The sequence below is a fragment of the Sinocyclocheilus anshuiensis genome, unplaced genomic scaffold, assembly GCF_001515605.1.
Source record: "Sinocyclocheilus anshuiensis isolate Anshui unplaced genomic scaffold, SAMN03320099.WGS_v1.1 scaffold475, whole genome shotgun sequence".
NCBI lineage: Eukaryota > Metazoa > Chordata > Actinopteri > Cypriniformes > Cyprinidae > Sinocyclocheilus > Sinocyclocheilus anshuiensis.
The window spans coordinates 448259-460531 of record NW_015549650.1 but is presented as its reverse complement, the minus strand read 5'-3'; the positions used below and the strand labels follow the sequence as shown (position 1 = coordinate 460531).

Genomic DNA, 12273 nt, shown 5'->3' with positions numbered 1-12273 from the left:
CAAGTTCTGTCATGAAACTCTAGATGGCGCAGGCTGATGGGTCCTTAACATAAACTTACGTAATGTAAACTTAGTCCTCTTAACTGATACATTAAGTATCACTTTGCCCTCTTCGCAAAGGTGTGTCAGAACTAAGAAACTGATGATTCCTTCAGGCTGTAGATCTGCTGAATATCAAATACTTCCATAACTTTATGCTTTTATCATTCACTCTGCTTCAGCTTTAACCATCTTCCTGTACCAGAATGAGTGTGTGTTAATGTTAGACTAGTTTAAGTGTTTAGTGTAGTTAATAAAGTCTTGTTTGTATCACACCTGAGGTTGTTCGTTGTTTTGCTCATAACTGGATAACCTAATCATGCTGATCACAGCTACATGCTGTTAAAGTGTGTTGGGTGATTATTAGGATATTAGTATCTATATGGCCAAGAGAGTAATATTCTTCTATAGTCTGCAGACATTCCCACTAAACATTCGCTGGACAAATTGGTAGGACGTCAGTCCTGATTCTGTCAGGAACCCCCCTAAACCAGTTACTTTATCCAAATACTGATAATTTATTTTAAAAAATATTACCATTTTGAGCTAATTTGTTACAAAAATTTAAGGGGAAAACAATCCAAAAGTAAAACACCCAGACATGTTACATAATGAGATTTTGAGGAGGTGAATCTACTTAAACATACTGAAAATGAAAAAGTCCAAAAAATTACAACGATCTCAAAATAAGTTTCATTTCTTTATGGAAAAAATATAACTGCCTACTATTGTTAATACTGTGATTTTGGGGGTGAAATGTGATCTAAGCCTCTTTTACCATTATGTGATATTCAAAATAGACATGTGGTTACCGTAGCTGCTATCCGTACATACAGTGAGAATGTAGCTCTCAATGGTCAAATAAATGAAGTAATTATTAGTAGTATCTAATGTCTATTGCAAAATGTTCAAAAATCAATTTGTCAACAGACACAAATTATTTTCCAAGTAGGGGTGTAAAAATGCTTTGCTTTGCAATTCACAGTGCTGGTCACTACTCAGCAATATATTTTATTTTTTTGTTTATATAATAAAATGAGTATTTTCTCTGTATGTTTCTATGGTTGTATTCCCTATCAGTAGGGTGAATTCAGGGACATTTCAATGGCAAAATTTGTTTCAGTTTACCTGAATTCACCCTTATATATTTTGTACTGAAAATTCTGATTTCATGATGCATTACTTTTAGTAAAGAATCGTAACAGAATTGAATTGTCAAGCCAACTATTTACATCCCCTACCTACAAGTATACCATGATAGTGAATTCCAGTCAGATACAGTATATGTCAAGAAATTCACTTGTGACTGAAGAAAAACAGAAAGTGTATACTTTTAGAAAAAGTTTATTTATCTCAAATATTACTTTTCAAAATATTTGTCATTTAACAATCTGCAGTACAGTTCTCTAGGGTTCATGATTTTGCTCATGTCAAAGAACACATACGAGCTGAATATTTCATAAAAGCTTGTATATATTGACATTTGTTGGAAATTTTTTAACCATAGATATATACTTATGGGTAGATAAACAATTAATTTACATTTTTATACAGTAAAAACATTTATTTTAACAATTTTACCTACATTAATCAAAAAAGTACAGCATATTTAATAATTTTACAAATTCTGCATAAAAAATATATTTCTGTACAAAAACATCTTTTGCACCTACTTCAAGTCAGCAGCACATGATCGAATGACAATGGCGAGTAGCACGATTGTTGGTTTGAATGCAGTTTTACAGCTTGACAGTGGCGAAACTATTTTACAGTCGTAAGGAAACAAAACTGTACAAAATGCAACTGAACAAAGAAATATTATTGCAGCAAGCCTGAGAAAAGGCAAGACATGGATCATCCGCAGTGTGAGAAAACCGACACCGCTCTTTACACCAACCTGGCGAATCCAACGTACACGGAAATGATTCGATCTGAGAGCATGACTCAACGGAAAACATCGAAACACTTTTGGAAACAAAACGTGGTTTTGATTGAAAATACAATCAATGTGAAAATTATATGATATCCAACAGCAAGCCTACAATGTCATTGTGCACATTTTATGCTCAAAGCTGTCGATGTGTAGCACGCAAGTGCATATGGTAACACAGCGTTGAGAAAACATCAGGCATCACGTTGTTCACGTGGAAAAATGGGAGCACTTACAGTTTTAGCACATGCACTGGAATCAGCGTGGTCATGACATTTAAATCACAGTGAATGTGCACCCCAGCAGCCCTACGCTCTTCATCTAGGTTAACATACTAATGATATGGGTCATTGGGAACCGGTGTGGCCCGGTCATGCTTCTGAATCTAATAAGGCAGTGTTTCTTTGAGCGTAAGCTTGATCTTAACCCCGCTGATTTTGTGTTTCTAATGGGCACGGGAGATGCACACTGGTTCAGAAAAAGGAGGAATGGGGGAAAAAAAATGCATCAACTTGTGGGCTCAGATAAATCTTGTATAGGCATCCACACAGAGCTGATAAATGAACTCAAAATCTGCGCCATCAAAATACAGTCATGTTCTGCACAAGAGGTATACTTGATACGTAATGAAAGCAAATTGGTGATACGGCAAATTGGTGAGTAAAGCTATTATGATTTCAAACGTAAAAATTAAATGTAATTTGTCAGCATATGCTAGTCCAAGCAAGTGATTGGACACACCACGAAGGAACAGTACAACATGTGCGTGATGTGAAGTATGATGAATGATTTAAAAAGCAATCAAAAATGATTAAATTGTGTCCTTATCACCTTGTAAACATAAACAGAACTTCATTTCAAAAATAAATTCAGTCTCTCTTGATAGCCGTAGCATGACATCATGCTCTCTATGGATATGGGTTTATGTTTATATACATACGGTCAATAAAACCCTGTATATTATTTTTTGTTTCTTCCAATACATTGATTTCATATCCATTTCATTCTAGTGCAAAATTTGTGCAATAAAGTTTATTATTTTTTTCAACACAGCGGTTGAGTTCTGTCCTCCATCTGGAGGTGAGCGTCTCTCCTTCGAGTTTCTTGTAGCGTTTTGTTACCTTCTTGGTGGAGATCTATTAAGTGTGCTAAGCCACAGTAGTCCAGTTGCTTTCTCGTTTTGTGGTTTGTCTTCACTGAAGAAAATACATTGCGTCAACAACTTTGTGGCATTCAAAGACACGTCAGTATCTTTCCCAGGAAGTCTTTTAAGGGGGGAATACATAAAAAAAAAAAGATAAAAACAAAAAAAAACTTCATCCTTTAAGTGCCATGTACGGTACAGATCCCAGAAATAATGTTGACCTCAGTACTGGCCGAACATGCGTCAAGTGAGCTTCGTTCTTTGAAAAGTATTTTTTCTTTGATGTTTTTTTTTATAATTTTGTTTTTTTTCTCTAAAAAACATAGTCATTGGTTTTATTTTGTCAATTGTAAGCTTGTGATAAAAGTAAAATCTATAGCAAAGTGCAGTCAGTCGTAAAGGAGTATTAGCGTCTGGTACCCACTGCTCTGCTGCTTACCCATGAGGCCGGTCAGTCCAGAGCTGATAATGAAGGCTATACTACTGTGCAGACTGTATTGAGGGTCGTATCAAACCTCACAGCCTTTGCCTCTGTTGGTTTCATGTTTGTATCATACATGGGATTCTCAAATGAAGCTTGTCCATTAGTGTTCTCGTGACCTGCATATCCGTTGTACTGAACTTTTGGTCTTGTTCTGGAAAGGTGGAAAAACAACGATGGTTAAGAGGAATAGGAACTATTTTCAAAGCCAAAACACAAATTTGTGAATTTATTTCCATTTGTTACAACACATTCCAGTTTCAATTATGGAAGAACAACATAAACATTAGACATGTTAGATAAAACCTAAAACAAAAGAACGTAATGTCCTCTTCTAACAATGGGAAGTGACAAATGTGTTAAATTACAAATTTAGGACAAGAAAATAAATCTCATACAACCAACTGAATATTTTTCATTTAACAACATAGAAGCAGTTCATGACAAAATTAAAATGTGGGCAATTACTCACCCTTATGTCAGTTCCACACTATACATTCTTCCATAAAATGCTAAATGTTGTAATATTATGTAGAATGTCTGAGCAGCTGTTATCCACAGCACTATGAGAGCATTATAAAAGTAGTCCATATGGCTTGTGTCCTTTGTAGAAATATCCTTACTACATGGAACACTGTATCTCACTATGCATTGTGGTCGACTTGACCTTCTACTTCTAGGGACATTTTTACGCAACACTGTATGCAAAATAATAAATGCAATATAATGTTTATTTCCAAGAGGATGAGAGGATGCCACTTGCTTGAATTGCAAATGTAATGTGATGAGGTCTTGACAAAGAGGCCAGGAGATAACGTGGCATACTACTGTTTGAAACATTTATGGTGCAATAATGCCTATAGAATACTAGCATACTCTGTGCTATATGCTGAATTATTGCCTACTTTTTCGCCAAATAGTACACATTTTAGCAGTATGCTGCTTTGTCAAGTGTTGTTGTGTTTGTCACATGACAAATTATTTTACATTTTATTTCAATTTTGAGTAAAACTCTTGGCTGATCTGATCAAATACTGTAATGAGTCAAGAAAATATGCTGTAATTATTTTCATTTAGCATACTGAAATGTGAGATCAAATTGAGTGCATTATGTTTTACCATTCCAAGTGCATTATGCTCTGTTGTATAATGCATTTTGGCAAATGTAGTTGATAATCTAGGTATTCTACTATATGTATATGTATGGTAGTATGCTATTCTGATCATGGCAGTTTTAAAATTCCTCTCCTTATTCAACTGAAAACTTTGCTGCTTTTTACCACCAATAATTAAAACCAAAAAAAAAAATAAAACCAAAAATAAAACAATTTTTGGAAAGGTCACTGACGTCTTGACGGTCTAAATTTTGAATACTGCAACTGATTCCCAGGCTTGCTCAGATGGCAGTGGATGATTTATGATCTTGCTCAAATTGTACGGTCTAAATCTAAATAAATGACCTATATCCCATACCCAATTCATATTCCCACTGACTCACAGACACTGGCACATCACCACATCAGACACAATTCTCATGATATTCCGGTGGCAGATGTACACAAACAGAAATAATCGGGATGACTTTTAGTTGATCAAATTAGGGTTGACGGAAATGACATTCTAATATGGGACTACAACACATTATGCAAGTCACTTCATTTCCCATAATTCCTGCACTCTGTCCTGTCTCAGACGAGATGAGAAAATAAAATGCAGACAATGAAGGTGAGGCTGTAAAGGGCTTGTCGCCTGTGGCATTAGCTTCCGGTGACTTACCTGGAGGCGGCCAGGTCTTTGGGTCTCTCATTGTCATCTGTGCCTTGTGATAGAGCCCTGCCAATTTTTTTTTATTATTTTAATATTGGAAAACTGTCATGTTTCATGACAACTTTGTCACATTGTTTTGTTTGTGTAGGAAAACTCCCATGCTTCTTTTTAGCATTGCCTTGGTTTGAACTCATTGGCATTTCAAGAGATTTTAATTGCTAACTGTCTGTAAGCAGATGCAATATCAGTCACAATTACTGGCTTGGCAAAGGAGTTTCCCATCACTGCAGTGACACAATGCCTATTCACATTCATTACGGACAAATAACATCAACACACAAGACAGAAAAGTCAGTTGCTCTTACCTGTGTTTGTAGAGGTAAAAGGCAAACCCTGATAAAATAAGCGCAAAGAAGGGCACTAGAATGGCAGCTGCCACAGAACTGCTGTTTGTGCCGTAGTAAGGATTAGATGGATCCATATCTGTGGTAATAAGACCTGAGGCAGAATTCAGAATAAATCATTTGAAATTACCAATCTGTTCAGAATCATAAATTAAATAAGTATTAAATCTTTTCCACGACATTCTAATTTATTGAGATGCACCTGTATATAATGTATCTATGTACCTTGTCTTGTTAACTGAAACTTCCCAAAATCCTTGCTGTGAATGTGCCCTTGGTAAACAAACATTTTTTTCTCCGTTTCTGCAGTAACCTATATAAAAAATAAACATGAAGGTATAACAGGAAAAAACTTTTTAATATATAGCCCTATTTTGCCAAAACAATGCCTTTCAAAAATCTTACTAGATTGTCAAAGATAAAGGTAATATATATATATTTTTTTTCTGCAATGCAATATTGGAAATCACATAACCGTTTAAAATTCAATGCTTTATTAACTTATTATTACCACTTTTGTACTACTCACATATCCATCCATTGCCCAGTTATCGTTTTTGAATTTGCTAAAATATTGTTCTGTTGGGCCTCTTATCTGGTAAACTTTTAATAATAGATGATTTTCTTCTTTCTTGTAAGTTCCTGCAAAATAACCCAATAAGAAAAAAGAAGAAGGAGAAGAAGAAGAAACATTATAAGGAAATAATTAACTGAAATAACCAACAATATCCATCATCTGGAATTTCTTTTATAAACCTGCATTTGTTATGCTTTTCTGTTTATTTTTGGTCTAGGACTAGGAAGTGGGGCAAAGGAAAACATATTTGGTAAATGTGGAAAGCATCCATAGCTATCAAGCCTGTTCAATTCATCTGAGAAATTGGATGTAATCTCAGCACTGAAGAAATAAGATGCAATGCTAATTAAATTATTCACTCTGCATCTCCCAAAGTAAGAAAATCCTTCTCTTTCAGCATGTTTAATATGTAAGAGCAGACTCCTAAATATGTTCAAAGAAGACAACAATTGGATCAATGGAACGTCATCTTGTTACCGTAGCAGCTGACCGCCTATCAGTTCATTTCTAAACTCACCAACAAATAACTCTATCAACACTCCTTAATAGCATTCTTCATTCCACTTTACATTCACACATTAGTCCATGTTTCTCACTGTGCTCAAGTGTAACCTAAAATCACCTAAAGTAGTCCTGCCCACTGACATCTGTGTGGATATGTTTACATATATAAACAATATGCAAAATGTATACCGACTGACAAATGTTTTGTCGTACAATATATCCATCATATTACCCAACCCTAGTGTCTTCAATGAACATGGTGGCAAAACCTGGCAGAAAACTCCAACTTACCAGAGAGTTTGATGTGCACCCCACTCTGCTCCAGAAGAGTGACGTTGACCCGGCTGGTGGTGGCATTGAATGCATTGACTGTTACCGTGGCAGCCTGTCTCTTTCCCAGATACTCATAGAATCCAGCCCAACCAGATTTCAAAGAGAACACATCTGCAGGAACTAAACAACACATACAGAAAACATTTAATGGAAATGTATGCATGTAATTGCTAAGGTAATTATATATATATATATATATATTTATTTAATGTTTTTTTTTTCTTTTTCTTTTTCGTTCTTTCAAATGATGAAACTAGTTGTATGTTGTTAAAAATAAATACATAAAAATTTAGACACTTTATGTTTAGATTTTAGATATTAGTGGAACAAGAATGTGATAAACTTCATACTGGTAAATGCGTTAGTTGATTTAATTGACTTCACCAATAAAAACCAATTGTGAAGAAAAGTGAAGTTAGTTCTGAGAAAAGCAGAGTATTATAAGTGTCCAAAAACTTTTGAACACTGCTAAACATTAAAGGTGAAATGTGTCATTTCTGCCCTACTAGCAGCACTAAATGAAATTGCAAAAATAATTTTTAAACAGGTTTCCCAAACACTACAACACCTATGAAAGGTTTACAAATAGTTGGTCTTTGCCAGTCAAAGCGGGATAGGCAGTCATATTTTAACACAGAAAATAATCACACTTCACCTTTATCTTTGTTACGCTGACATTTTAAAAATAACATTTTCAGAAATGCAACATTACAGGCCCATTATTTCCAATGACCATAGTTCAACTTCATGTAGGCCAAGTTTATTTTTGATGACAGCAAAATGGATCATTTAAGGGGAACTTGAAAGTTTTTATACCACGAATCTTGTTTTTCTGCAGGTCTCGATCCTCATTTGATTTGCTGTTTATTTTTGGTCCAACTAGAAAATAGAGCAAATAATTGATCGTTTGACATTTGTGGATACAACCTGTACAATGGTAATGACAGTTAATCAAAGTTTCTTGCTGTAGTTTTTCTGAGAATAAGTCACTTCTACAACAGTTTGACAGACATGAATATCTTTCATACATTTATAAATACAGACACTGCTATTCTGTCTATATATTTAGTCTTAAATGGTAAAAATACGGTAACACATTAGTTTAGGGACCAATTCTCACTATTAACTAGCATGCACATTACTAGCATATTGGCCGTTTATTAGCACTTATAAAGCACATATTAATGCATTATTCTTCATGACCCTTAATCCTACCCCATACCTAAACTAGCCCAGTTGTTTCAGTACCTTTGCAGACTGGAGGTTTGCCTGACCACCTTCCATCTGCTTTGCAAGTCCTGTGCTCTGATCCTCCAGATAAGTAGAAACCATCTTGGCATGTATACATGAGTGTGTAACCTAGAGTAGGCAGGTCTATAGCCTTCACGTCTACATGAGATGGCGTCTCAGGCTGTTTACAGGCATGTGCTGAAAAGTGAAAGAGAAAGAAAACAATTAGTGATGTTCCAACTGATCAGATTGGAGCCAATATTACTTCCAATGGACAATTCCATGAACACAAGTATTTTGGTGATTCTGAGGAAATGAGCCTAATGGTCAGACTTAAGTACTACGTTCATGCCATCTTTCTTTCTTTCTTTTAATAAGTTTTTTTTTTTTGGGTACACATTTTGATAGGTCACTTTAGACATCATTCTACTACCTTTAAGTAACTTTGTAATGACATGCCAACTAACTCTTATTATTAATTTGCAACTACATGTCCGCTAGCTCTCATTAGAGTATTAGTAGAATATTAGTCATTACTGTTAGGGTTGGTACTTATAGTCAGTAGAATGTGTGCCATCAAAATAAATTGTTAGCAAATATTAAGCAGACAGTCTTGACATATAGTTGCAAAGTTACTTAGTAGGTAGAATGTCTAAAATGGAGCATCAAAATAACATTTTATATTCTATATCTCTTCTATATGAAAAACATAATAAGACCCTATCATAACTGTATTAATTTAATTTTCACAAATATCAAGAAGCTGAAAAATTGTTTAAATTGCTTGTCTTTCATTAGTATTATGTTCAGTAATGTTTCTGTAATTTATTAATATTATTATTATTATGTATTTTGCAACATAGAAAGAAGAAGAAATAAAAAATATATATATAAGCATAAGGCTTATTTTAACTAAAGTGGACATATTAGAACATCACTACTGATATTAGGACGCATAAACTACAGATATGTTATTTACAGCTGAAATTCATGTATTTCTTTTTTTTTTTACTTCTGGATAATGATTTCATATCATTAGTTTGCTTACCTCCATGAGAGTGAAATATTTACTCTAAATGAGTGTAAATGAAATCTTTTTTTGTTTATTTCATTACTTTGATAACACAAATAAAATAACATATACGTGGTCCAGAGACTGTAGCTATTTATTTTTTATGCCATTATTTTTATAACTCCTCATACATCCATTGCACGGTTTACACATCACATCCATGATGATGTTACTTGTTACAAACGTGTTACTTGCTACATGTATGATTTAAATTAAGAATGATAGATCTACTAAACATGCCTTTTGCAGCTACTTAAAAAAAACGGTAAGAACAAAATGGACTTTAGCAAAAAGTGGTGGGAATATACCCCACAAGTTGAAAAAAAAAAAAATAAATAAAAAAAACTCAACCCCTTAATGGACAAACTAATTGTTCTGGCCTAAAATCATGCCACTACTTGAGCCAAGACAAGTCTAGTCAAGTCAGTTTAAGCGCTTTTCACAATAAACATTGCTTCAAATAAGCTTTACAGAAAATCACAATGTTTTTAGACATTATGAATACCTTCATGACTTGTAGTGGCATTTAGCATATTAGTGCTGGATAATAAAATTGTTTAGATTTTGCAAAGATGCACACAATCCAGCATTTGAGATTTGCTATACACACAGTGGCATATACATTGGTATGCATTGCTGTATAAGATACTGCATATATGTAGGTAAAGATGGAAATACTATAACTCTTAATATACTGTTGGTCGATAATATAGTTTACATTCTGTGACAATATAAACCAGGGGTGGCGAACTCCGGTCCTGGAGAGCCGCAGCCCTGCAGAGTTCAGCTCCAACCCTAATTAAAACTGACCTGCCTGTAGCTTCCTAGTAACCCTTCAGACCTTGATTAGCTTGTTCAGGTGTGTTTGATTAGGGTTGAAGCAAAACTCTGCAGGGCTGCGGCTCTCCAGGACTGACGTTCGCCACCCCTGATATAAACAATCAAGCAGTTGAGATATGCCATATAGTACACAGCTTAACATGAGTATACTGCATGTATCCGGGTGAGGCTGGATATACTTATAATAGTTTTATAATTCGAACCAATGTTGCTGTTTTAAAAATCCTGACCAGAGCATCCCTAAATAAGTAGAGAATTGCAATAAAAGCAATATCAGAAATATTTAGAGTGGAGTTTCAGCTGCATACTACAGAACAGTCGAGATAAAGCCACACCCCTGAGAGAAACATTCTGGGACATGTCTTGAGTGCTGCTATCTTCCATAATATATGAGCCATGTCCTCACACCTCACTTTTCGTCAACTCAATTCTCACTGCTTCTCAGCTTCTGACAGTTTGACTGCTTTACACAGGCGAGACGCCCTAAGGATTTGGTGGGGCGCTCTGTCAAAGTGCTCCATGTATCTCATATTTATGTACAAGCTGTTTAAACTCAGCTGACTTTAATTATTTTGGCCACATTTTCCTCTTGCAGCAATCATTTCAATACAAAAGCATCACAACGTGGAATTCACACATACAGCTTAGAGGATCATCACTGGGACAGTGGCAAGGATCAAGTGCATGACACTGCTCAGAGAACTTCTATCAAAAAGTAGATTTGCAAGAGCAAACTTCTCTCTGCTAAGCTGTCAGCATCTTTAACATCAGCACCCTCAGCCGTTATAACACTGAAGTAATCTGTATTTCTTCAAACAATGCCCTTCTGCAGTAATTTCCTGTGTAAAGATCTCTCTCTCTCTCTCCTCACCTACTTTGTTTTCCTGATAGTACATCATCAGTCACACTGATGAAACCTTGTTTCTGATTTAACGCTATGGCTGTGTTCCAAAACCTAAGGAACTGACTTGCTGTTAGACACCTACACGGGAAACTTCCGTTTGAGGCAGTATGCTAAGTGAAATGGAACCTCATAAGTGCCCTACTTAGGCAGCAAATAGTGCTCTTCACATGTAGCGCATATCAGATCTCACTCCCAACTGATTTCAATAGAGTTTGCTGTTAGCATGTTGCTAAGCTAACACTGTGATACTCTAATTCTGTTTTTAGACTAGATTTTCTGGTCGCCAACAGTAAATGGAGATGGCATATATATACATATATTAAGGTCCAATTCTCATTGTTAACTAACTACTAACTATGACTTTTGCCTCAGTAAACTCCTAATTTGCTGCTTATTGGTAGTTAGTAAGGTAGTTGTTAAGTTTAGGAATGGGGTATGATTAAGGGATCTAAAATATGTTCACGCAGAATAAGGCATTAATATGTGCTTTATAAGTACTAATAAACAGCTGATATGCTAGTTGTCACGAATCCTGTCCATGGACTTCCGTTCGATTGCCACCAGAGGTCACCCTTCCATTACATTGACTCTAGCACTAAACAAACTGTTGCATGTAATCCTACATATCCCAGAATACTCGGCCACACAAGGATCCAGCAGCTTTTCATGTGGATACTATTCATGTGGATACTATTCAGAAGTATCTGGACATTGCGTGTTATTCTGATTTGCCAGACTGTTTACTGATAGACTTTTTCTGTGATGGAGTAAATTAACCTTTAAAGTCACGATTAACCCGTGAGGGTCCACGTTCTTCTCTAAGCTATTTTTTGGATTTTGCTCTGCTGTGTGTCGACTCCGTGTTCACGGTGGGGGTTGCGGAGAAACATGACACCGAATCTGCTTGCGTAATGTCAGCCGCACTAGAGCACTCTCACAAAATGGTGGACACAATAGCGCCCCACTATGTCACAGCTGATCTTCATGAGTCAAGTCGAGTCACGGCTGTTCTTTATGAGTCAAGTCAAGTCACAGTTGATCGTCATGA

At 35.5% G+C, this 12273-nt stretch overlaps 1 protein-coding gene across 1 annotated transcript in view; it reads right to left on the bottom strand.

Moving 5' to 3' along the window:
- LOC107660234 (CUB and sushi domain-containing protein 1-like) overlaps positions 1–12273 on the bottom strand; it is a 411890-nt gene that overhangs the window by 4558 nt on the left and 395059 nt on the right. The window contains exons 60-66 of the mRNA XM_016449502.1: positions 8428–8607; positions 7996–8058; positions 7138–7299; positions 6295–6407; positions 5991–6078; positions 5727–5859; positions 1521–3748 (exon numbers count right to left, since the gene is read on the bottom strand). Coding sequence (XP_016304988.1) covers positions 3589–3748; positions 5727–5859; positions 5991–6078; positions 6295–6407; positions 7138–7299; positions 7996–8058; positions 8428–8607 — 899 coding nt within the window. The 3' untranslated portion in view covers positions 1521–3588. The remainder of the gene's footprint in view (positions 1–1520; positions 3749–5726; positions 5860–5990; positions 6079–6294; positions 6408–7137; positions 7300–7995; positions 8059–8427; positions 8608–12273) is intronic.